This window comes from Netta rufina (assembly GCF_964035555.1).
Source record: "Netta rufina genome assembly, chromosome: 19".
Lineage (NCBI taxonomy): Eukaryota > Metazoa > Chordata > Aves > Anseriformes > Anatidae > Netta > Netta rufina.
In genome coordinates this window covers 1,288,751-1,313,980 of record NC_140143.1, presented here as the reverse complement: position 1 = coordinate 1,313,980, position 25,230 = coordinate 1,288,751, and the positions used below count along the sequence as shown (strand labels likewise).

General features: G+C 63.9%; 4 protein-coding genes across 4 annotated transcripts; 3 read left to right on the top strand and 1 right to left on the bottom strand.

Annotated features, from left to right (window-relative positions):
• The first annotated feature begins 1,700 nt into the window (after positions 1-1,700).
• RPL38 (ribosomal protein L38) lies at positions 1,701-4,096 on the top strand. Its single transcript, XM_084298705.1, is given in 6 exon segments — positions 1,701-1,772; positions 2,020-2,051; positions 2,450-2,503; positions 2,505-2,511; positions 3,752-3,874; positions 4,019-4,096. Coding segments are annotated over 5 exon segments (213 nt in total). The 5' UTR covers positions 1,701-1,772; positions 2,020-2,048; the 3' UTR covers positions 4,045-4,096.
• Positions 4,097-5,350: 1,254 nt separating this feature from the next.
• TTYH2 (tweety family member 2) lies at positions 5,351-11,345 on the top strand (the record flags this gene model as incomplete). Its single annotated transcript, XM_084298497.1, has 14 exons — positions 5,351-5,479; positions 6,132-6,304; positions 7,379-7,490; positions 7,973-8,193; positions 8,285-8,380; positions 8,464-8,536; positions 8,616-8,685; positions 8,833-8,888; positions 8,974-9,066; positions 9,156-9,248; positions 9,331-9,473; positions 9,561-9,746; positions 9,862-9,940; positions 11,265-11,345. 14 exons carry the CDS (start codon positions 5,351-5,353, stop codon positions 11,343-11,345), a joined length of 1,605 nt encoding a protein of 534 aa, XP_084154623.1.
• A 2,503-nt stretch (positions 11,346-13,848) lies between these two features.
• On the top strand, positions 13,849-20,392 carry DNAI2 (dynein axonemal intermediate chain 2; the record flags this gene model as incomplete). The annotated part of the gene is made up of 13 exons (XM_084298318.1): positions 13,849-14,031; positions 14,575-14,736; positions 14,817-14,938; positions 15,714-15,856; positions 16,432-16,545; positions 17,859-17,998; positions 18,116-18,238; positions 18,630-18,853; positions 19,099-19,234; positions 19,519-19,665; positions 19,841-20,065; positions 20,203-20,298; positions 20,387-20,392. The coding sequence occupies 13 exons, from the start codon at positions 13,849-13,851 to the stop codon at positions 20,390-20,392; spliced, it is 1,821 nt and encodes a 606-aa protein (XP_084154444.1).
• Positions 20,393-21,827: 1,435 nt separating this feature from the next.
• Positions 21,828-25,008, bottom strand: BTBD17 (BTB domain containing 17; the record flags this gene model as incomplete). The annotated part of the gene is made up of 3 exons (XM_084298290.1): positions 21,828-23,221; positions 23,723-23,999; positions 24,915-25,008. 3 exons carry the CDS (start codon positions 25,006-25,008, stop codon positions 22,141-22,143), a joined length of 1,452 nt encoding a protein of 483 aa, XP_084154416.1. The 3' UTR covers positions 21,828-22,140.
• Positions 25,009-25,230: the final 222 nt, after the last annotated feature.

The following is a 25,230-nucleotide window of genomic DNA, read 5'->3' as shown; positions in this document are numbered from 1 at the left end:
GGGTTAAACGCGCCGTGCCCTCAGCACCGCTCCTCCCGAGCAGAACCAGAAGGAGGTTTTAACATAAACCCGGTAGCCAGAGGGTGAATTAAGGATGCTAATTGAATTTCATTACGCGGAGGAGCCGGGGCCGGTGGGAGACGGGGAGGAAGCGCATTTGATGTGTTTTAAAAGCTGCATTTTCAGAACGTGGTGGCTCTTTTATTTATTTATTATTTTTTTTTAAATGTAAAGCCAGACATGAAAAGATCCCATCTTTGAGGAGCTAACGACGCTCATGAATTATTTTTGTTGATTTATACGCCCACTCTGCCTTTAAATAATATTAATAAAGTAAAAGCAAACCCATTCCCAGGCGGGAACGGGAACGCCTTGCTGGGCAGGCGCAGGGGCCGTGGGACGAGGGAGATTGCGGCAGCGAGGCCACGCCGCGTTTTGGGCCAAAACCTGGCGATTTTGGAGGATCAGATCCTGACCCAGTCACAGCACCAGTGCTCAGCATCGTGGCCATATGGGCTCCTTCCGAGCCGTTTTGGTTTTATTGCCCTGCCAAGGGAGCTGGCTTAATTCTCTGCTGTCTTTCTTCGCGCCGTTGATTTACGCTGCCAGTGCTTTAATTACACAACTCAGCACTCCTTAAAACATGAAAAACTGCTCAACTTTTGAAGCAATTAAGGAGCAGCAGAGTAGATCAGCCGGTCGGAGATGAGATAAGTAAATCAAACCATTAAAAAGCTCGCTTGGGCTGGGGGCATCCCACCCAGAGGGCACCCATGGGAGCCCCCCCAAAAAATCCTCATCCTCATCCTGGAGGGGATCGGGGGGCTCGGGGGGGCACGGCCGCTCCCTGGTGCTGGGAAGGGTTTTCCTAATTGCTGTGCTGGTGGTAATTAGTGGGGGGGGGAGTGGGGCTGGAGACTCGTGGGTGTGCACGTGGGTGTGCAGGGGATGTTGTGTGGGTGTGCGAGTGTGGGCTGCTTGGGTGTGCAGGGGTGAGTGGTGCAATGGGTGGGGGTGTGCAAGGGATGATAGGGGGTGTGAAATGGGTGGGGTGCGCAAGGGATGGGGACGTGCAAGAAATGGGGTGTGCAACGGGTGGGGTGTGCAAGGAATTGAGCGTGCAAGGGACGGGGACATTCAAGGGATGGGGTGTGCAAGGGACGGGGATAAAGCAGACCCCGAGCAACCCCTGGGGCTGCAGTTCCCTGTTAACGGGGGTGTTTTGGAGCCCCCCCCCCAAATCCTGTCCCTGCTGGCACCCATTGGGTGCCCCCCATCCCGGGGTGTTTGTGCACACTCGTGTGAGCTCACATGAGCTCTCCGTGCCCCGGGGACAAAGCGCCCGATCCCACCGGGCCTTAAAGCACAGCAGGATTTTGGGGTTGTTTTGGGGCGGTTTAGGGTTGTTTTGGGGCGGTTTGGGTTTTTTTTGGGGGGTGTTTTTTATCAGCGTGGCTCCGGCTCTCTCTGGTGGCCGAGCGGCCGCACTGCACCCACACCCACAGAGCGCGGGGGCCACGGCGGAGCCCCGAAGGTCCAGGGAGGGGGGGGACACGGAGCCCCCCAAACCCCGACCCCAAACCGCGACCACCCAGGATGGGGCCGGGCCGGGCCCCCCCCCCCCCCACATTCGCGCTCACGGCCCAGCGCGTTCCTGAACCTTTTTGTCCCTCGGCCCGCCCCGTAGCGGCGCCGCGAGGGGCGGGGCTAGAGGAGGGGGTGAAGGCCCGGATGCGGAAGTGGCCGCTTCTTTCTACCCGCAGGCCGCAGCCGTGAGTGGCGGCGGGGGGGGGGGGGGCGCGGAATCCGCCGCCATCCGCCGCTGTGCGGGGCCGGGGGGCGCCGGGGGCCGCGGGCGGGGGAGGAAGAGGGGAGTGCGGGAGGGTCCGATGGCGGGCGGGGGGGGCGGGCGGGGCGGGAGAAACGGAGGGGGGCGGGCGATGGGGGCGGCGGTTTGGGGGCCCGGGGGGGGGTTGGGTTGGATGCGCGGCCGCCATCTTGGATTGTGTCTGCCCCTAGGTTGGAGCCAGCGGAGCCGGCCCGGAGCCATGGTGAGGGGCTGGGGGGGGGGGGCGGGGGCTTTAATTAATTTCTCTAGGGGCTCTTTTCAGGTTGGGGGGGTGCAAGGGGGGAGATGGGGGGCGATTTCTCCCCCCTGGGGCTGGGGTTTGCGCAGTTTTGGGGGGGAAACGGGGGTGTGTGGGAGGTTGGGGGGGGTCTCTAGGTGCGGGTGGGGGGGCTGCAGGGAGGGGGTGATGCTGTGAGGGGGTGGGGGGCACAGCCACAGCCCCCCCCAGATTGGTGTCCTGGGGGCTGGGGGAGCTCCTGGGGGGGGTTGGCAGCGTCCTGGCCCCCAGCAAGTCGTTGGGGGGGGGGGGGGGGGGTTGTGGGTGATGCAGTTGGTGCGTGAGCCCTCGGCCATGCACTGAGTTTGTGCTTTAATTTTCAGCCTCGCAAGATTGAGGAGATCAAGGACTTCCTGCTGACAGCCAGGAGGAAGGAACGCCAAGTGTGAGTGGTCCTGGGGGGGGCAGCGGGGCGGGGTTGTGCCCCCTCACCCACCCTGGGGTGCTCCTGATGCGCTCCTGGTGCTGGGCTTTGGCTGGGAGCATCGTCAGGGACAGCTGGGGCAGGTTGTGCTGAGTACAGGCTGAGCGAATCCGTGCTGGCCGCAGGGAGCTGTGGCATAACCCTGCGGGTGAGCTGTGCATGGGGCTGCTGCTCGCTCAGCCACATTTCTTCCCCTGCACCTCACCCTGGTGCTCCTGCCAGACCCCCCCCCTGCGGCTGGTGGGAAACTCTTTGCTGATATTGCCCCGTCTGTGGCTCAGCGAAGTGTTTGGAAAGCTGCAGGGTGTCAGATGCTGCGGAGTTTTAAACAAAATGACAAGTGAATCGTGCTGAAATTCGAGTTTTCTTTTGTTGCGAGCACAAAGACCGTTGTAATTGAGAAAGCTGAAGCGTTTTGTCTGTATTTAACAACGTGCAAGAGTTTTCCCTGTTTGGATTTAGCTGTCAGGGGGAAGCGACGCTTCAGTTCTGGAGATGTTTTGTTAGCCCCGGCAGCGTGGGCGAGGAGGGGGACAGCTCGGTGTGAGGCGCTCTGACGGCTGCTGACAGCCGCTCACAAAGCCTCCCAGCGCCCCTCAGCGTGCTCCAGATCCTACAGCAGCTCTGATATCTCTAACACCGAGCCCTACAGCAGGAAAGGAGAGGCACAGCCCCGAGCTCTGAGCAGGCTGCTTGGATAAATGCCCCCAGACAGCCGTAAAGGAGGTGGAAAGAGTCCAGGAGGTGCTTTGCAGGAGATGCTGCTGCTCCTCAGGCACACCGAGATGACAGGAAAAAAATAAAACCCTACAAACCCTACAGGAGGAAATAAACCCTACAGGAGGAAATAAGCCCGGCGTGCGCTGCCGTGCTCTGCTGGAAATTTGCGACACGATAAATTTTTGGTGCTGCTGGTCGTAAACTTCCCTCGGGAAGCCTCGAGGGGGGCTGTGCCCTGTGGCTGCTCACCAGTTCAGTCCGTTGTTGTGGTGTGGGGAAGTTCCTGGGGTTGGGTTTTGCGCCGTGCAGGTGGGGCTGGAGCTGCTGGGGGAATGGGGGAGAGCTGGAGTGGGATGCGGAAGGTTTGTTCTACAGAAAACGCTTTTTTCTGACATGATTTGTAAAACTTAAATAAATAAAAAGCTTGTGGGCAGCGGGTGGGGGCGGTGCCGTCCCGCTGACCCCTTCCCCCATCCCGCAGCCGTCAAAATCAAGAAGAACAAGGACAATGTGAAGTTCAAGGTGCGCTGCAGCCGCTACCTGTACACGCTGGTCATCACGGACAAGGAGAAGGCCGAGAAGCTGAAGCAGTCCCTGCCCCCAGGTACCCCCTGCCCCCAGGTACCCCGTGGGGGGGTCCAACGGGGGCTCCCCGGGGCCGGAAAAATCCCAGGAGCGTGGGCAGGGGGCAGGGTGAGGAGCGCCCCTCATCCCATTAAATCCTTTTTTTTTTTTCTCTCCTCGCTAGGTTTGGCCGTGAAGGAGCTGAAATGAACCGTTTCTGTCCGGATTTCTCCGCGTTGGTTACAATAAAAATTAAATCTTTTGTGGCTGTGGGGTTTGGCCTTGCTGGAAAACAACCCCAGGCGGTGCCCCCAGTGCCACCGCTGGTGGGGAAGGGGGGGAAACTGGTGAGCACTGGGACACGAAGGCGGCCCCGCTCTGTCGTACTGGGCTGAGGGGGGTGTCTCGAGCAGGGGGCACCCCCAAATGCCCAAGGGAAGGGGGTTTCTGGTTTTGGGGCCACCCGGGATGTCCTCAGCTGCTCCTGGGGTGCTTGAGGGGGGCCCCAAATGTGCTTGGTCCCTGCTGCAGGCAGTGGGGGGGGCACGGCCATATAGCAGGGGGTGATGGGGGTGATGTCCCTTGTGTCATTAGGGTGCAGTTCCCTCAAGGGGGGTGCAGTGCCCCCATAATGGGGATTATGGGTTTTTATGGCCCCATAAAGGGGAGGTGATGGGGTGCAGGGTGCTTGTAGGATTAGGGTACGGTTCCATTAAGGAGGGGAGCAGTTCCCCTACAACAGGGAGGTGATGGGGTGTGCTGACCTTGTAGTATCAGGGTGCAGCTCCCTCAAGGGGGGTGCAGTGCCCCTATAATGGGGATTATGGGGTTTGATGGCCCCATAGCAGGGAGGTGTCAGGGTGCAGGACCCTTGTGACATTAGGGTGCAGTTCCCCAGTAGTGGGGAGGTTACATGTATAGGGTTTGATGCCCCATAGCAGGGGGTGATGGGGTGCAGCTCCCTCAGGGGGGAGCAGTTCCCCTATAACAGAGGTTATGGGGTTCGATACCCCACAGCAGGAGGCTTATAGGGTTTGATGTCCCCACAGCAGGGGGTGGTGGGATGCAGGACCCTCAGGGGGGAGCAGTTCCCCTATAACAGAGCTTATGGGGTTTGATACCCCACAGCAGGGGCCTTATAGGGTCTGATACCCCACAGCAGGCTGTAATGGGGTGCAGGACCCTTATATCATTAGGGTGCAGCCCCCTCAGGGGGAGCAGTTCCCCTATAACAGGCTGTGGCGTTTGATACCCCATACCGATAGGGTTCGTTGCCCTATAGGGGAGCTCGGTGGGCTCCCCATTCCCGGGGGGGACTCGGGGGGCGTGGCCACGAGGTGGGCGTGTCCACCAGGTGGGCGTGGCCTGGCGGGAGGGGGCGGAGCGCGCGGCGTGGCGGCGCGCCACTCCCCCCCCCCCCCCATCCCGCCCCGCTGTCGGCGGCCCCGTCCCGGTGCCGGTGCCGGGTCCCGGTGCGGGTCGGGGTCCCGGTGGCGGTGCCGGTGCCGTCCCGGCCATGCCGCCCTCCCGTGCCGATTACCTGGCGCCCTGGTGGGCGGCCTGGCTGCACGGGGTGCCGCACCGCGACCTGCGCCTGCAGCCTGTGCCCGCCGCCTTCCGCCCAAGGGACCCCGAATACCAGCAGGTACCGACCCCCCCCCCCCCGGTTCCTGACCCCCCCCCGTGTCCCCCTCCCGGTTCGTTATCCCCCTCTTCGTGCCCCCCCCCCCTCTCCCGTAGGACCCCCCCCGGGGCTCGGTCCCCCCCCATCGCCGTGTTAAGGGAGGGGGGGGACACGCATGCAGCCCCCCCCCCCCCCGATAACGGGGCCTCGCTTCCCTCCCGGTGATGCTCCCCCCCCCAGTCTGAGCTGTAACGGGTCCCGATGTGGGGCAGGGGCTGTGCGAGCCCCCAGCTGTACTGGGGGAACTGGGGAGTACTGGGGGGGGGGGGGGGGGGGCAGCGTTGAGCACTCGCTGCAGCCCCCCCCCAGCATCCCCGGCTCCCCACCCTGTGTCCTGCACAAGGGGGGGCACAGCAGGGACAAGGAGAGGGGCAGTGGGGACAAGGGGGGGGCAGCAGGGACAATTTGGGGGACAGCAGGGACAAGGGGGGGGCAGTGAGGACAAGGGGGGGGGCAGCGGGGACAGGGACGGTGCCGCTTCCTCTTTCCTCCCCGTGACCGTCCCGTGGGGAGCCCGGGGATGCGGTGGAATCACCCCCCCGGGGGAGAAGGACCCGGGGGGTGCTGAGCGTCCCCGTGTCCCCCCCCCCCCCCCCTCTTTTTTCCTCCCCAGTCGCTGCTGTTCCTGGGCTTGGTGGCCGCCGTCTGCCTCGGCCTCAACCTCCTCTTCCTCACCTCCTACCTGCTCTGCCTCTGCTGCTGCAAGAGGGACGAGGAGCCCGACACCAAGCGGCCCCACGCCTGCTGTGTCACCTGGATGGCCGTCACCGCCGGGCTCATCTGCTGGTGAGACCGGGGAGGGGGCCCTGCCACCGTGTCCCCCCCCCACCCCATTCAGATTTGGGTGCTGGAGGCTTAAATATTGTCCCCACCCACCCCCCCCCGTGGCCATGCTGGGCACCCCTGGGTCCCCATCCCCTCGTGGCCATGCCAGGCACCCCCTGGTCCCCATCCCCGTCCCCCCCCCTGTGGCTGTGCCACCCTCCCAGTTAATCCCAGTCTGCAGCAGCGGGGCCGGGTGCTTAATCCCAGCACGGAGCAGATGGCGGGCGGCAGCGTGACCCAGCTGGCAGCCCCCCTGCGGGGCTGCCCTTAATTGCGGCCGCAGCAATTAAGGCGGGGGGCTCTCCTGCAGCCGCCAGCGCTCCGTTCCTTCACCCTGCCCACCCTCAGGAGCCCCCCCATGAGCCCCCCATCCCACATCGGGGCCGGGCTGGGCCAGCACGCGGCCGCTTTTCGTCCTGCTCCAGACAAAGGCTTTCTTTTTGCCCGGGCAGTGTCCGGCCCCGAACGCTTCCCGGAGCAGGCAAACGTCACTCCTGAGCTCGGCGTGCTCGCCCCGTGATCGCTCCCCCAGCCCCGGGGGCACACATTTATGCACAGTGCTCGCCGACCCCCCCAGCCTCACAATCTGTGACCCCCACCCCAAAATATTAGAGCTCGGCGGGGGCTGCTTGGAGCTGCGAGAGCCTTTAGGGACCCCATGGGGGCGAACGGCGCCGCGTGCGGTGTTTTTATGGGCAGGGAGGGGGGCAGGGAGAGGCTCTGAGCTCTGCCCACGCTGCTGCTCCTCACCGGTGGGTTTCTTCCAGCGGGTTCCCCAAATTTGCCTTGCCTTGAGCAGCTCCGGGTTCGGGTGTCCCCATGCGCTGCGGTCACCCCATAGCGGTGCCGTCCCCATTGCGGTGCCGTCCCCATTGCGGTGCCATCCCCATCTCCCCAGGCTCTGCAGCGGGCTCTGCCGCCACCAGGCTGCTCCGGGGAGCCCCCCTTTCCCCTCCCTGTGTCCCCACAGCCCCGAGGTATTGGGGTGAGCCTTCCCCCCCTCCCTAACCCTCTCTCCCCGCTCTGTCCCCACAGCACGGCCGTCGGCATCGGCTTTTATGGGAACAGCGAGACCAACGATGGGGTTTACCAGCTGCTCTACGCCCTGGACAACGCCAACCACACCCTGACCGGCATCGACACGCTGGTAGGGCTGCGGGGCAGGGACCCCCGACCCCCTTTGAGCCCCCGGGGGCTGCTCTGCCTTCGCGCAGCTCCTCCCCGCCCTCTTTGGGGGGAAAAAAAGGCGCTGGGAAACCTGGAACGGGGCCGGTGCTCCCGCTGCGGTGTTGGGGGGCTGCAGGGGACCCTCCCCAGCCCTGCAGCGGGGCTGAGCCCCCGAGGCCGAGCGCGGGAGGCTGACGTCAGCCCCGCAGAATGGGCCCTTTGTGCCTTGTTATCCACGCCGGGGCCGTCCCCGCCGGGCTTCTGCCACCCTTCCCCTTCCCTGCTGCACCCCTCAGCACCACCATCAATTTGGGGACCCAAATATTTGATTTTGGAGGGCGTCAGCCTGCTCATTTATCATTAGGACCCCCCTAAACCCATCCTCGCCCGGGCATCACCCTCCATCCGTGCCCCCCAACCCCTTCCCAGCCACGCTGACCCCTCGCTGCGCCCCGTCCGCAGGTAGCGGGCAGCACGCAGCGGCTGCAGGGGGGGCTGGAGCAGCACCTGGGGAGGCTGAGCGAGGTGCTGGCCCCCCGGGCCGACTACCTGCAGACCCTCAAGTTCCTACAGCAGCTGGCCGCCGGCGTGGTCCTGCAGCTCTCGGGGCTGCCCTCCTGGCACGGGGTCAGCGCCCAGCTCACCGCGCTCGCCGCCCGCGCCGCCTACGTGGAGTATTACCGGTGAGCCCCCAACCCCGAGCACCCCCTTCCTTCCCCGGGGGGGGGGGGGGGGGGGGGCTACCAGCTGACGGTGGCCTTCCTCTGCGCCCAGGTGGCTGGCCTACCTCCTCTTCTTCATCCTCGTCCTCACCGTCTGCCTGCTGGGCTGCCTGGGGCTGGCCAAGCGCTCCCGCTGCCTCCTCGCCGTGTGAGTGCCGCGGGGGGCCGGGCGCTGGGTGCCCCCCGTGGGGCCGTGCCGCGCTGCTCACCCCTCTCCCCGCATCCCCGCAGGATGCTGTGCTGTGGGCTCCTCACCCTCGTCCTCAGCTGGGCTTCCACGGCCCTGGACGCGGCGGCGGCGGTGGTGAGTGGGTGTTGTAGGGTGGGGGGGGGCAGCTCAGAGCCCTCCCGGCCCCCACCGTGCTGTGTTTCATCCCCCGCAGGGCACCAGCGACTTCTGCGTGGCCCCGGACAAGTTCATCATGAACCAGACAGAGAGCGAGATCAGCGCGGGTAAGGACCGGCCACGGGGCACCCCAGTGCTCCCCAAAATTCCCCTAGGGTCTCAAGGGGGCCGTGCTCCACGCTGAGCCCCCCCCCACGCTGCTTTCAACCCCCCGGGGGGGCTCACGCTGCTTTGCTGCCTCATTTGCTTTGCAGAGGTGGCTCACTACTACCTGTACTGCGAGCAGAGCCTGAGCAACCCCTTCCAGCAGGTATGGGGGGGCGCAGAGACCCTCAGTGTGGTGGCCAGGCGGGCGGTGGGCCCTAATAATCCCCCTGCTGCCCCCCCTTCCACAGGCTCTCACCGTCTTCCAGCGCTCGCTCACCACCATGCAGATCCAGACCCAGGGGCTGATCCAGTTCGCTCTGCCCCTCTTCCCCACAGCTGAGGTATGGGGTGAGGGGAGGTGTGTGTGGGGGGGTCACCCCCTCCACGCTCCAACGCTTTTCTCACCCCCCTCCCTCCCCATTCCCTGCAGAAAGACCTCCTGGGGGTCCAGCAGCTCCTCAACGCCTCGGAGACCAGCCTGCACCAGCTCACGGCCATGCTGGACTGCCGGGGGCTGCACAAGGTGGGCAGGGGGCCGGGGCGGGCACGGGCGGCTCCCAGGGCTCCCCTTAACCCCCCCCCCAAACCTTTTTGTCCTGCCGCAGGACTACCTGGACGCCCTGATCGGCATCTGCTACGACGGGGTGGAAGGGCTGCTCTACCTTGTCCTCTTCTCCCTGCTGGTGGCCGCCTCCTTCTCCACCATCATCTGCGCCACGCCGCGCGCCTGGAAGCACTTGGCGGGCAGGTGAGCCTGAAGAGCCCCCCCACACCTTGCTTTTATCCCCCACACACACACCCTGGGGGTGATTTTGGTGTCCTCACCCCCTCACAGGGACCGGGACTACGACGACATGGACGAGGAGGACCCCTTCAACCCGCAGGCGCGCCGCATCGCCGCCCACAACCCGGCGCGGGGGCAGCTCCGCAGCTTCTGCAGCTACAGCAGCAGCCTGGGCAGCCAGAGCAGCCTGCACCCCCCCGCGCAGACCATCTCCAACGCCCCCGTCTCCGAGTACATGTGAGACCAAATTTCCCCCCCCCCCCCCGTGAGACCCCAATTTTCCCCCAGGGGGTCCCTGGGGATTGCGGGGCTCGCCCTGCGCCCCCCTCTGAGGTTTTTTTTCCCCCCCCAGGAACCAAGCTGTGCTCTTCGGGGGGAACCCACGCTACGAGAACGTGCCCCTGATCGGCAGGGGGTCTCCCCCCCCCACGGTACGGCGGGCGGCCGAGGCCAAATCCTTTTTGTGAGGGGGTGTGGGGGGTGCCCAGGAGCCCCTGGGGGCAGCCAGAAGCGTCCAGCATCCCGGGGGGGCTCCGTTTTGGGGAAGGGGCCGGGTGAGCTGCACCCCCTCCCCTCCTGCGGATCCCTCCTGCCCGCCCTGCTAACCCAGTTCCTCCCCGGCCCGGGGGGGGGGCTGCAGGGGGACATTACCCACCACGTGCTCGGAGGAGACCGAAATAGCCTCCCCTCGCCGTCTGCTTCATTTTTTAATTTATTCCCAGACTTTTGAAGGGCGCTTTCTGCATGTTCACCTTTCCCCACCGTTTATTTGACCCCCCCCCCCGCCTGTTAACACCTGCTTTATTTATTTATTTATTTGTTTGTTTGTTTCTCGTTTTGTTTTGTTTCGCATCAATTATTTTGGAGCTAAGTTGCCCATCAAGAGTAAGTCCGGCCGCCTCGTTCCCCCTTGTGCTCCTTGGGGGCAGCAGCTGGGGGTTCCCGTCCCCAGCTTCCCTCTTAGATCCCATCCCTTCCCCGGGGGGCTGTGTTTTGTCCCCAGGGGCTGCATTTTGTCCCCAAGCCCTGGAGACGTTTGGTTTGCAGCTCCCCTGTGCCCAGGGGCTGGAAGTGCTCCCCATCTCCATCCCCTTCCCTCCTCAGCCCTGCTCTCCTCCCTCCCGTTCTGGCATTATTTAATCTGCTTCGGTGCCCACCTCCGAGGCACTCGCTCCTCTCCGTGCCAGCTCGTCCCTCGTGGGCACGGCAGTGCTGGGGACGTGGCTCGGGGGGTGCTCGAGGTGCTCCCCCCCCTGCCAGGGACCATTTTTTGCAATCAGGTGAATGCACGGAGCCGCTGCTCTAATCCGATTGCGCAGACCTTGCAGCTGGCAGGGCTGTTCCCGGGGGGGGAGGACACGGACGCAGGGATTAATTCGAGCGCTTCTCCCTGCCCTGAATGGTCTCATTTAACCGGGATTCAGATCCCTGAGGAAGGACTTGAGCGGTCCAAAATAACAAACTTGAAATAATCTTCCTTAATGCCTGCCCGGGGATGCCCCCTCCCTGTGGCCCGGTGCTGGAGGAATGTCATTGTGCGCCTGGGGCAGGGGCTGGAGGGTTTTTTTTGGGGTCTTACCGAAATTCCAGCTGGGGGAGAGGCTGGCGAGACCTTCCCCCAGCCATGAGCACCGCAAATTAATTGGGAATTAATACAAAGGGGAAGCGACCTTCCCTCTCCAGTGCTGTGGGATGTGGCTGGGGGTCTCGGGGGGGGGGCTCAGGCCGTGCTAACCGCGTGCCCTCTCCCCGCAGTACTCCCCGAGCATGCGAGCCACCTACCTGTCCGTCACCGATGAGCACGTCAGGCCCTTCAACACCGAGTTCCCAGCCTAGTGCTGGCCCCGAGCCGCTCCTGGGAGCAGAAGAAGCCCCCGGCGCTCCCGTGACGGAAACCAAAGACCCCCGGCTCCCCGCGCCACGGATCCGGGGCAGCCCCTCGGGAGAGGCGGTCGAGCCGTTGGCTGATGGAGCCCCTCAGGCCCCGCTCTCCTCCCTCGGCAGCTTCTGCTGGCTCTCACGTCTTCCTGCCTGCCTTACGGGACGCGTCCCGGCACTCACAGCAGGTCTCCGGCCGGCAGCGGGGCTGCTGCTGCGCCTCCGGGGCTGGGGGTGGGTCGTGCCCACCGCCTTCTCCCCCTTCCCACCCGTGCCAGCTTTGGGGTTTTCATGCCACGGATGGGGGCCGCGTTTTGGCTTCCTTTTTTTTTTCTGGAGGGGAAAGAGCGGGGCCGTGGGCTGCCTGCCCTGCGTGCTCCTCCACCCCCGTAGCAATGCAGACCCAACCACTAGTGATCCCAGCGCCTTCCCCGTGTCCCCCCTGCTGCCCCCTGGCCCTGGGTTTGGGGTGTGGGATGGGGATGGTTTTGGCCTTGCTGTTTTTCCTGTGCTTCGTGTCTGGGTTTTACGAGTTACCCGCAGGGCTGAGGCGCGGTGTGGCTCGCTGCCTCTGCTCCTGCTCGGTTTTCCTGCAGCACACGGCGGCCGGAGGTGTTCGGCTGGGTTGTGGGCATTTTTGGGCAGCTCTGCTCCCTGGGGCAGGCTCCCCTCTTTGGTGCAGGATGGCTCTGGGGTAACCACAACCCCCCCGGAGAGGTTTAGGGACTACTCAGGCATCCCCAGAGCAGGATTCAGCCCTGCGGCTGGCTGTGCCAAGAGGGGAAGGGACATCCCCACCGTCCTGCCTGGCATTGCCAGGGCTTGGGGCTAAGCAAGGGCTCAGCTCCTGGGATGGATCCAGGGAGAACCAGCAGGGGTTAAACCAGATCCTTTGTGGCTGCTCATTTTGGCGTGGGCTGCCCCAAAAACCTCCAGGCTCCCGTGTTGCTGGTGTTGGTCGTCCATCCCTCCCTGCTCCCTGCTCAGCTTCACCCTGAGCACACAGCATGGGCTGCCCGTGGGGCAAGCAGAGCCCTGCTGGGTTATTACTTGATGACAGTGACTCACTGTGTCTTTTAAAGATAACTTGTACATATCCTCTCGTCCCCCCTTACATGTGACTAGCATTACGTGCTGTTGGAACTTCCCGTTTTTTGTTTGTTTTTTTTTAAGTATTTTTATTTTTGCTTTTAACGTTTTGGTGTAACGGTACTGGTAGCAGAGCTGTTTCTTGACGCATGTGAACTAACCTCATTAGGGCTCCTGGGAGGAGTGGGAGTCCTGCCTGATTTGTATGTGCCCTTGAGGGGAAAAGACAATAAACACTTGTACTAAACTCATTTTCTTTTTGCTTTCTCAGGGCTCACACACACTTGTCCCTGGTCAGGTCTCTGCGCCCACCCCAGTGTGCCTGGCTCTGCGGGGCTGGGGGCTCCTTATGGCTGGGACAAGCAGCCCACTGCAGATATTGGGCCATGCATTTCTTCTTCACAGCTCAAGCAGTTTTTAATGGGGCTCAAATCTTGTGTCTGCACCTCTGGGGCTTGCACTGGTGTCAGCTCCAGCAGTGACAGGGGGGTGACACGGGCTGTGGGTGCACGAGGGGTGCATGGAGGTGCCCTGGGGGGGCCAGGCAGTGTGGTTGATGGGACATTTAACATTTAACTATGTTAAACCTGGGCAGTGTGTTGGTGTTGGGTCACAGCTCGTGCTGTGGCCGCTCTCCTCTCGGAGCCGGCCTTGGCACACTTGGGGACACGTTGAGCACCGGGCAAGCCTTGGGGACACGGGGGTCCCCCCTCTGCCACCTGCACGACCCTAAATATTGCACAGGGTCCTGTGGCTGGGTGTTGAGGCCATTGGGCACGGTTCTGCCACATCTGCCCGTGAGCTGCAGCCGCCCCAGCACCTCCGGCACCTCTGGGACCAGGAGAGGGCCAGGGCTGGGCGCCAGAGGGGACGAGGCCATGGCTGCTGCCCCACCAAGGGGGCGTTGCCAGCGTACCCCCTGCTCCACACAGAGCCCCGCAGGGCTGCAGGCGCCGCGTCCTGGCCCAGTTGGTTCCACCCTGGCACAGATTAGGAAGCTGCTTTCCCTTGGGGAGCTGCAGCTGACTGCTAATCACCAAGCCTCATTAACCACGCTCTGCCCTCCCAAGATGGCGGCGGGCAGAGGACACCTCCCCTGCCTTGACCTTCCCAAGATGGCGGCGGCGGCGGCACGTGACCTCGGGCTCCCGTTGCCAGGCAACGGAGGACGCGGACCGGGCCGGGCCGAGCCGTACCGGGCCGTACCGGGCTGTACCGGGCCGTACTGGGCTGTACCGGGCTGTACTGGGCTGTACGGGGCTGTACCGGGCTGTACCGGGCTGTACTGGGCTGTACCGGGCTGTACTGGGCTGTACGGGGCTGTACCGGGCTGTACTGGGCCATACCGGGCTGTACCGGGCTGGGTCTGGCCATGGAGATCGTCCACATCTACACCAGGCGGCGCAGCGATTTCGGGCGGCCCTGCTACTTCTCGGACCGGCCGGCCGAGGTGTGCGTGGACATCCAGCCCGACCCCAGCCTGGCCGAGGCCTTCATGCTGCGCTGCCCCGTGGACACCCCCGTGCAGCATGGCAGTGAGATGTCGGAGCATGAGGTGCGTGGTCGGGAGGGGGACGGGGTGTTTTGCCTCCTTCCTCCATTGCCTCATTCCTCTGTCACCTTGTTCCTTCATCGCCTCATTCATTCATCGCCTCCTTCCTCCATTTCTTTGTACCTCCATCACCTCATACCTCCATCACCTCATTCCTCCATCCCCTTGTTCCTCCATCCCCTTGTTCCTTTATCACCTCATTCATTCATCGCCTCCTTCCTCCATTTATTTGTGCCTCCATCACTTCATACCTCTACCACCTTGTTCCTCTATAACCTCGTTCCTCCATTGCTTTGTGACTCCATCCCCTCGTTTCTCCATCACCTTATTCCTCCATCGCCTCTTTCCTCCATCCCCTCCTTCCTCCGTCGCCTCGTTCCTCCATCACCTTGTTCCTCCATTACCTCATTCCTCCACCACCTTGTTTCTCCATCACCTCATTCCTCCATCGCCTCGTTCCTCCAGCACTTTGTACCTCCATCGCCTCGTTCCTCCAGCACTTTGTACCTCCATCATCCCAGCCCCACACTCTTCCTCTCCCCGCAGGTCAACACGGAGCGGGTGGAGGTGGAAACCCGCGGCGTGAACCATGTGGAGGGCGGCTGGCCCAAGGACATCAACCCCCAGGAGATGGAGCAGACGGCCCGCTTTCGGAAGAAGGTGGAGAAGGAGGAGAACTACGTCAACACCATCGTGCACCTTGGCACCGTGAGGCCCTGACCGCCCCCCAGCCCCTCTGTGGCTGCCCCCCGCGCGGCGGCACGGCCTCAGCAGCTCTGTGCCCGCAGCTGATGGAGCACTGCGTCAGGCAGAACAACGCCATCGACATCTACGAGGAGTACTTTGGCGAGGAGGAGGAGGCAGAGATGGAGGATGAGTTCCCCTCTGCCAAAACCATCAATGTCATCAGGTAGTGCCGCTGGCTGTGCTGGACCAAGGTGTTTGCCAGGCTCTGTAGTGCCACAGCAGGCGGCTGCGTGAGCTGAGCCCTCTGTTCAACTGCCCTGGAGGGAAGGCAGGGGAAATCCAGCAGTATTAGGATCGGTTTATGGATGGGCAGACCTGCTACAACCCCGCATAGAATCATTAGGGTTGGAAAAGCCCTCCAAGATCATCTGGTCCAACCATCCCCCAACCACCAGCACCCACTAAACCATGTCCCCAAGCACCACGTCCAACCTTTCCTTGAACACCCTCAGGGACAGGGACTCCACCACCTCTCTGGAAAACCCATTCCAATGCCTGACTGCTCTTTCAGTACCTCCATACATTCCCTCTGTTCCTCCCCTCTCTGCCCTGCCCAAGCACTTTGGAAACAGATGCCAGGATCCAGGGATGGCTGCAGCTCTGAGCATCCTCTAACAGCGCTTTAGACAGGAACCTTTTTTTTTTAGTGCCTCAAAGATCATTTCTAAATGTCAGGGGCTGCTAGGCCATTTCAAGAAGTCAGATCCAGTAACGTAATTGGATTCTTAGAAATGTGTAACTGGAAAGACTTTATTAAATCATCAACTCTTCTTCCCCCACCCAGCCCCCAGGAGAATCGTTTCCTGCACTCGATGCTGGAGAGCTGTAGCTTGTTTTAATTGTGATTCCCACAGCTTCCTTTGGGAGACAGCATCCCCAGGGCACGTTGAAACTGTTAACAAACTAACATCTTTTTTTGATGTCCTGTTACCGAAAAGGGATCCAAACATCACGAAGAGGACAGCCGCACATCTCTCCTGGCATCCTGACAGATGCAAGAAGCTGGCAGTGGCTTATTCCTGCCTGGAGTTCCAGCAAAGCACGGAAGACATGAGCCTGGACTCGTACATCTGGGACCTCGGTAAGGGAATGAGAGAACTCACCAGTCGGTAATGGTGCTGCTGCGGAAGCACTTTGTGCCTTCAAAGCATCTCACGGATGTAACGAAGCCTCACAACACTCCAGGGGGGGAGGAACAGGGGTTCGGTTTCTGCTTTGCCCACAGATCAATGTAAAGAAGGGCAGAAATGGGACCTGAAAGCTGGCCAACAGGTGGAAAACAACCGCTAAAATCCCGCTACATGACTTCATGAGCTCGAGCGCCCGCCACCACAACAGGCAGCTGAGCCACATGTCTCTTATGTGGTTCTTGTGTTTCTGTGGCTTGCTTGTGCTTGATTAAGAAAGGAAGAGGCAGCACAAGATCAGGCTGAGAATTGTCCCGTTCTGTCAAAGAATCTCTCAAACTTGTTGTGTTTTGGAGTGAAAAGATGCAAAGAAGGGGGGTCAGAGAACCAGGGGTCTGTCCTTAGGTGAGGACAGGTCACTTCTCATCCTTGACGTGCGGTGCCAAGAGGCTGGTTTGGAGGTGGGGTGCTGCACTCCGGGCTGTCCGTGTGCTCAGAGTTTTTTTTTTTACTTGTTCCCCCTCGGCAGAGAACCCCAACAAGCCACAGCTGGTCCTCAAGCCATCGTCCTCTCTGGTGAGCCTGGAATACAACCCCAAGGACGCGCACATCCTGGTGGGAGGCTGCTACAACGGGCAGCTGGGTGAGGAAGAAGGGTTGTGCGTGAGGCCGTGCTAACGAGGTTTCAGCTTCGTTTTAATTCAGCAGGAGCCTGGCTCCGGCACCGCCACGTCACAAGTGACAGAATGGCAGTAAGGCTGCAGCTGGGAATATCTTGAGGATGGTTTGAAGCCCCGGGGCTTGGTGTGCAGAGAGAGGCACGTGCTGAGCCGAGCAGCATGTGGAATGAGGGGAGGGCAGGGCAGAGTGCCTGGGGGGGCTCGATTTCTTCGGGGATTCACCCAGGAAGCTCCAGAGGGGCTGATGTGTGAGTGGGAACTGTGCAGGGGTGTGCAGGCACTCAGGGCAGCCAGAGCTCAGGATCAGAAGCAGGATCAGGCCACCAAGCAGCACCGGCGCCGTGCTCCTGCATCACCCGCTGCCCCCAATGTTTGTGTGGCAAAAGCCCAGAAGAGCTGCTTCGTTCACTGAATTCCTCCCGTGCTGCTGCTTCATGTGCCTGGAAGAGAGCCCCCGTTTGCCAGCTTCATTTTATGGCTCTGTTATTTACTTGGCCACGCGAGCCCTTTGATTTAATTGCTCTCATTTCGATGCTTTCCTTGCCATTTGCAGCAGCGATCGGATCTGACAGGGCATGCATCACGGGGCTGTTACCGCGCGCTCCGCAGGTGATGGAGGGGAGGGGATTTCACCCCGGCCTCCCCAGGCGTGCGGAGCTGGCCCAGCGGAGCTCCCACTGTCACATCCCATCGCCTAATTAAAAATGAGCGAGGGGGAGCACGCACGGCTCGCTGCCACCACGGCCCAGCCACCCAACCGAGGACAGTCCTTGCGCCCTGACCTGTCCTCTGCTGTCAGAGGCAGGGAGAGGGATGGGTGGATGTCTGCTGCAGCCCCTCCTGGGGACCTGCCTTCATCAGGCACTGCCCCTAGGGCACGCAGGAGGGGGAGCGCAGCCAGGGTCAGGTCACACAGGATGGTTCTGAGCAGCGCCGAGCATAAAATCTGCTCTTTGGGGTGCTGCTTCCACCACGTCTGCTCCTGCTGCAACCCCTTGTGTGGAGCTGGGGGGGGAGCTGGGAGGATTAATTGCCTCTGGGGTCGTAGTGCATCTGCTGCAGAGATGATCAGCGGAGAAATGCTGCGGCTGTTAATAGGTTGCTGCTGCCTAGCGTGGCATTTGCAGAAAGTGCCAAACGTGCCTCCCTTCGGAGCGGGCCCCCCTGTGAGTGATCGCAGCAGCAGGGTCTCAGCCCGGGGGGGGGCGCTCGTATGGTTTTGGGGAGCCAGGCAAGGCAGCTGGTGCAGACTTTGACGGCTCCTTTTCTTTCGCAGCTTACTGGGACACCAGGAAAGGGGGGCTGCCCGTGGAGGTGTCCACCGTGGAGGCCAGCCACAGGGACCCCGTGTACGGCGCGATCTGGCTGCAGTCCAAAACGGGCACCGAGTGCTTCTCAGCATCCACCGACGGGCAGGTAGAGGGCAGGGGGAAGGGAAAGGGCCGGGCACACACACACACAGCAGCTGCCCGGCTCCCACAGCACCCACGGCCAAGCAGGATCGGCCCCTGCCCCGCAGCATCTCTCCTGCAGGTGCTGTGGTGGGACATCCGCAAGCTCTCCGAGCCCACCGAGACGCTGGTCTTGGACATCACGCGCCAGGGGCTGCTGGAGAACGCTCTGGGTGCCATCACGCTGGAGTTCGAGCCCACCATGGTGAGATCCCTGCCCTGCCACTCCTCCTCCTTGCTCACAATTAATCCCAACGTGGCAGGAGCAGGACCAAACCCGACCCGAGCAGGGCGGGCAGTGCCAGGTCACCCCCAGGGGCAGGGCTGCAGGGGAGCAGCACACGAGGGATGCGCAGAGGGAGCCCTGGAGCACGGTGCTGCAGCTGGCAGCAGGTTCTCACCCAAATTTGGGAGTCGGCGTGCTCCCAAAGCACAGGGGCCTTGCTGGCAGCTGGTCTCTGAAGCCCCCAGATCATGATGTGCCCCAGGGCTCTGTCGCTGTCTGCTCGGGCAGCAGAGCCCTTCACTGCCCAACTGTCCCCTGAAGAGCGGGGTCCCCGGGTCCCCAGCTTGCTGACGGCTTCTCTCTCCCTCAGCCCACCAAGTTCATGGTGGGCACAGAGCAGGGCATCGTCATCACCTGCAACCGCAAGGCCAAGACGCCCCCCGAAAAAATCGCCGGCACCTACAGCGGCCATCACGGGCCCGTCTACGCCCTGACCAGGAACCCTTTGTACCCCAAAATCTTCCTGACGGTCGGCGACTGGACTGCTCGCATCTGGTCCGAGGAGGCCAAGGAGTCGTCGATTATGTGGACCAAGTAGGTGGCAGCGTGTGCCCTGTAAAAAATCCTCCTGCTCTGTGGAAGAGCACGGCCGGGGCAGGTGAGCGGCAGGGTCTGCGCCCAGGTGGAGGTGGTGGGACTGAGCCAGAGGTGCTGGAGCAGAGACAGCCCGGGCTAAAAGCATGTGCTGGAGGCTCTGTGCACAGCAGCAGTGCTGGAACGAGGGGATTTGGGGCCGGGAGCCCGTCCCGTGGCACCCAGCAGCACGGGGTCCCCGTCAGGTACCACCTCTCCTACCTGACGGCCGGCTGCTGGAGCACCGTGAGGCCGGCTGTGTTCTTCACAACCAAGATGGACGGGACCCTGGACGTTTGGGATTTCCTCTTCAAGCAGAACGACCCCTCCCTCAGCCTGAAGGTCGGTCCCCACGGATCCTCTTCCATCCCTCGGGGGGAGCATGGGCACCGCCGCGGGGCACGGAGTGGGCATCGCCCGGGGATGGGGTGAGGAGATGGGGGGCGTGCAGGGCTCTGGGTGTGCTCCATCAAGCAGCAGCTGTCCCCCACAACCCTTGGAGCCCAAAATGTTGCACGCAGGCTCCTGTTACTGGGCAGCACATGGGTTTGCTTGGCCAGGTCTGCCTGCCCCGAGGCAGCAGGTAAGGGCTGAGCGCTGCCACCCGCCCGTCCTCCCCTCCCCAGATCTGCGACGAGCCCCTCTCCAGCCTGCGCCTGCAGGACAACGGGTGCATCGTGGGCTGCGGCTCGAAACTGGGCACCGTCACCCTGCTGGAGATCTCCTCCGGGCTCTGCACCCTGCAGAGGAATGAGAAGAACCTGGCCAACGCCGTAAGTAGGAGCCGGAGCGGCTGGATGCGCGCACAGCAGAGCTCTCAGTGCTGCCAGCGTGTGGCTGCCTGCTTGGTCACTGCTGCCCTCGAGCCCTGCTCTGCTCGCACAGCACCGGGCACAGCCGTGTCCCCATGGGGTCCCCTGCGCCCCTCAGCCCCCCTTTCTGCCCCAGATGTTCGAACGGGAGACGAAGAGGGAGAAAATCCTGGAGGCGAGGCACCGGGAGATGCGGCTGAAGGAGCGCGCCAGGTCGGAGGGTCAGGACGCAGAAACGGAGGAGATTCCGGAGGAGAGCCCCCAAGAGGCACTGGACAGAGCCCAGAAGGAATTCTTCGAGGTTATTGAAGCGGAGCTGCAGAGGAGGGCAAGGGCAGAGGCACAGCACCTAGACGGCAAGGTACCGGCAGCAGCTCGGCCCGGCAGCTGCAGGGGGCTCCGAAATCCCCCGGGGAGCCCCCCCCCGGCTGCCCGGTGCCACGGGAACAGGGAGTGGGGGAGCCGGGCAGGGGACGTGGGGCAGCCTCTGCCTTTCAGGTTAAAAAGCAGGCGGGAGAGGAGGCGGTGGTGCAGGGTGAGGAGAGCGAGCTGCCCAAGTATGAGGAAGAGAGCGAAGAAAAGGATGCTGCCAAGGTGAGCTCCCTGCAGCCTCACGCCCCCCTCCTGGGGGTCTCTGCCTCCGTGGGGCAGCCCCCGGACCCCCCGCCCGCTCTCCCCACAGGAGTAGCAGCGGAGCCAGGCCCGGTGGATCGCACAGAAACCGTGGAGCTGTGCACAGATGCTCCTTGGCCCTTTGCCCTCCCGATTTTATTTTTCCTCTAGCGCGAATAAACAGCAGCTCCCCGCCTCACGCTTCCTGTTTTGTCCCGCCAGGGCCGAGCAGGGGGTGGGAAGGCGGCGCTGTCCTTTCTCCCTTCCACCTCCCCTCTTGCACAGCAGAGCCCTCCCGGGATGGAGCAGCAGCGGGGTGCCCCGTGGGGCGTCCCCAGCCCCAGGAGCAGAGCACCCCGCAGCGGGGTCCCGGGGCAGACGAAGCCCCCCTCGCCCCACCAGCTGCTTCACCCCCTCCTCACAAGAGCCGCCTGCGGTGCTGGGGGCCGGGGTTATCAGCGCTGGGTAAACACAGCCCGGCTGTTATCACGGAGCCACCGAGCTGGAGGATTTTCCCCCGGTCAATTATTAACGAGCTGCCCGCTGCACTCACCCCACAACACGGCTGGTGGCCGGGGATGGGGCTGCCGGGGGGGGGCAGCGTCCGTGCTGTGGGGCTGGATCCTTCCCAAACACTGCTCCGGGCATGGGGGGCCCAAAGGGATGTGTGGGGACAGGGTTTGTGGCCCCCAGACCCCAGCTGAGCACCGCTGCTGCCCCATTGTGCTGGGGGGGGGCTCGGTGGAAGCAGGGCAGCTTTTTTTTTTGAGGTTTGCCTTACCAGAAAGGTCAAAATCTGCATGGCAACGGGAGGCAGCAGGGATGCTGGCAGCTGTGATGGGGTCAGCCTTGGGGTCCCCCTGCCCTGATATCACCCGCAAGCTGGGGGGGTTGGGGACAGTGCGGGTGGGGGCCCAAAAAGGGACAAAAAAGGGTCCCTGTGGTGTGCCAGCACCACGAACCGGCTCAGGGTACGCAGGCAGCGGGCACCTTGGGTGCTGTGCTCACAAAGGTGCCTTTGTGCCCCTCGGCACCGCGCACAAAGCTGGCTCTGAGCCCCGGCCCAGGGACAAAGGGACACTGAGGAGCACAAAGGGCCCCGCGCCGCCAGCACCGGGATCGGCCCCACACCTTCTGCTCCCCGGCACGGAGCCGGCAGCAGCAAAGCAGAGGGGGTGGCACCGAGTCCAGGAGGGCTCAGACCCCTTGGGGAGCGCAGGGTCCCCAGGGTGCCCCCGGCACAGCTCCTGCAGGGGCTGGCCACGCCGCTCTCCCCGTGCCAAACCTCTGCTGAAGCAGGGACCCGAGCCCCCCGGGGGCACACAGCGATCCCATCCCAGTCCTGCCCGTCCCCAGGGGCTGGAGGAGGCCCCAAAGACGCCCCCGCGATCCCCGTGCTTGTTTTCTGCTTTTATTAGGAAGGGGTAAGGGGTGCCCGGGCGGGGGTGAGGCGGCTGCAGGCTGCGAGTGGGGGCAGCACCCCACAAGTGTCCTCTGCTGGGGGAGGCAGCGGGGACCCCCCTGCCCTGCCACGCTCCGAGCTGTGACCGTGGGGGCTGTGGGGTGGCACTACGGGGGCTGTCCCTGTCCCCCCCTGGTGCCCCTTGGCACAGCACAGGCTGAGCCCCCGGCTGCGCGTTTCCAGAGCTCCCTGCAGGCACACGGGGACGGCGATGGGGACATTGGGTGGCACTGGGACGGCCGGGCAGGGGTGAGCACCCCCGGCACGGGGACCTCTGTCTACCTACAAAATGTGGAGAGGGGGTTGGAGAGGCAGAGCCCCGCGCACCCAGTCCGGCGGCAGCGGGGCAGGGCTGGTCCCCGCTACTTCTTGGCCTTGATGAGGGAGTGGTAGACGGGCTTGACGATGATGTGCAGGTGCAGGGAGTTGTCGATGAGGTACTCGGAGGTGCGCTTCTGCAGGTCGGCGTGGGCGAGGAAATCGGCCGCCTCGTCCGAGCTCTGGTGGAAGCTGTAGGCGTGCTTGACCAGCACGCGGCCCTGCTGCCGCACGCCCACCAGCACCGTCTTCTGGAAGCTGACGCCGGCAAAATCGGGGCTGCTCATGGCCGGGGTGACGACGAGGCGCGGGCGGCCGTCCTCGATGCGCGCCGCCTGGACGGCGCCCGACACCGAGTCCGAGTAGACGGGGCGCAGGCTGACGGGCAGCCAGCGCGGCGAGAAGAGCGCGTTCCAGGTCAGCCTCTTGCCGGCGTCGTGGCTGCTGGGCCCCAGCTGGGTCTGGAAGCTGGTGCTGCGATCGTCCCGCGCCGGGTTGTTGATGACCCACTGGGAGCCCCAGCTGGGCGCGAGGTAGTTGCGGGGCAGGAACATGCTGCAGTTGACGTCGAAGTACTTGGCGAAGTGCAAGGGGGAGGCGGCGTGGAACTGGAAGGCTTGGAAGAGGAGGTCCCGCACGGCGCCGTGGTGCCGCGCCAGCACCGCCGACTGCGCCTGCAGCTGGAACAGCTGGCTGGGGGCGATCATGGGGTAGCGGATGGCGCGCAGCACCCGCTCGGCCACCGCCTCCTCGGGCTGCCGCCGGCTCAGCCAGCTCTCCACGGCGGTGTAGAGCTCCATCTCACTGTGCAGCACCAGATCGGAGCGCTCCAGCAGCAGCAGCAGCAGCTCCACGCTGACCGAAGCCCACTCGGCGCTGCTCAGCACGGCCGAAAGGTTCCAGGCCAGGAACTGGAGGCAGCTCTCCTGCAGCGCCGCGTCCCCGACGCGCACGGCGTAGTGGTACCAGCCCACCACGTGGCCCTGGCTCGACTCGCTGGCCAGGTGGCTCCTCATGTAGTCGGCCACGCCGCGCTGCAGCCCCCACACCCGGTACTTGCTGGCCAGCTGGTGCATGGGGATGGCCTGGTGCAGCAGGATGGAGACCCCCCCGCAGTACAGGTACCTGGGGCAGAGCGTGGCGCGGTGACACTGCTGTCCCCTGGTCCTTTTCCCACCCCGCTGCACAGCCCCGGGCTCCAGCAGGTCCCCAGGGGAGCTCCCTCCCTCCTCGGCTGCACCCTGCAGCATCCCCACCCTGCAGGGTCCCCACGGTCCCCGGTGGCATCGTCCCCACTTGGCTGCACCCCTCCTGCTGTCCCCATCCCGGGAGGTCTTTGCAGTTCCCAAGGGAGCATCTCCTCCTCCTCAGCTCATCCCTTTGGGCATCCCCATCCCACAAAGTCCCCATTGTCCCCAGGGGAACCTCTCTCTCCTTGGCTGCATCCCCGAGGCCATCCCCATCCCACAAAGCCCCTGATGTCCCCAGGAAAACATCTCCCTCCTCAGCTCATCCCTTTGGGCATCCCCATCCCCCAAAACTCCCCACTTTCCCTAGGGCAACACCTCCCTCCTTGGCATCCCCCCCTGGACCTCCCCATCCCGCGGGGTCCCCCCCGGTGCACACCTGATGAACTTCTCGAAGAGCGCGGCGGTCTCGGGGGGCTCGTGCAGGGTGACGACGCTCTGGTTGCGCAGGAGACCCTCAAAGACCTCGCTCTGGAGGCTGAGCAGCAGCTGGTGGGTGTGGAAGACCTTGGCCTCGTCGGAGGCAGCCGTGCGCACCCGCAGCACCGAGTCGCTGCCGTTGCCGTTCTGCAGCAGCTCCTGCAGCCGCTGCAGCAGCGTCAGCGAGTGGTTGATGGTGGCAGCCGTGGCGTCGCCCCCGAGCTCGGCTCTCTGGGCTGCGGGGAGGTGGGAGAGTCACAGCCCCTTGGCACGGGGGTGGCTGGGGGAGCCCGGCGTTGTGCACGTCCTCCCCGCGCTCCTCCCCGTGCCAAAAGGCTGGCCGGTGCCAAGGGGACGTGGGGAGGGCGAGGGGACGTGGGGACAGTGGTGTCCCTGGGAGCCAACAAGCTGCCATTCCGCAGCAGTGGGGTTGGGACCACCGTGTCCCAGGCTGGGCCGTGCTGGGAAATGGCCCCGTGCCGGGCAGGGCTGGCTCCCAGCCCGGGCTGCCAGCCCCCGTCCTGTCCCCGGCGTGAGCAGAGCCTGCCCTGGGCACTGCCCCAGACCCCCAGCGTCCTGGGCGGGCTGGCACGGGGGGGGCACATGAGGGCTGGTGGCTTTGGGGAGACTCCCTGAGCTCCAGGAGGGGGCTGGGGGTGCCAACAGCCCTGGCACTGCCGTGGGTGGGGGCACATCTCCCACCTTCCCCCCGGAGCACCTTTCCCCTGGGGAATTTGGCTCCGTCTCTCAAATCTGCTGCTTGCCGGCCGGCGATCCCGCAGATTACCCATCCCAGTTTACCCAGATTGCCCATCCCAGTTTACCCAGATTACCCGTCCCAGCGCCTGCTTAATCCCGGCTGAGCGGGGATCAGGGAGGCGATCGCAGCCCCTCGCCCCACGGCGCCTGACCACCGGGCAGCGGGGAGCCCAGCCCTCGCCCCCAGGCACCTCCCGGCCACCACGGGCACGTCGAGGAGCCACATCCAGCCCTCCCCGTGCCACCACGGCTGCCGGAGAGCCGCGCCCAGCCCCCCGTGACCCCCACCAGCCCCCCACCCCGTGCCCAACCCCACCCCGGCACACGGCGAGGGCAGCGGGGCTGCGACCCCGGGACCCCTCCACGCCTCCCCTGGCTGCGACCACCCTTACCGGCCTGCACGGTGAGGAGGAGGAGGAGGAAGGCAGTGGCTGTGGAGCCCCAACGGTGGGCGGCAGCGGGCCGTGCGCCCGTCAGCCTCCCCATGGCTTCGCAAGAGCATCTGCCGGCGGCGCGGGCGCGCGGTGCCCGCCGGGGCTTATGTAGGCCACGAGCCCTCCCAGCCCTCCCAGCCCGCGCCGCCACATCGATTGGTGGAAACTGGGACCCGCCGTTACCACGGGAACGGCTCCCAGCCCCAATCCATCCCACCCTGCCCCCCCCCCCCCCCCCCCCTTCTTGATCCTGCATCCCCCCGGGGTGTCGTGC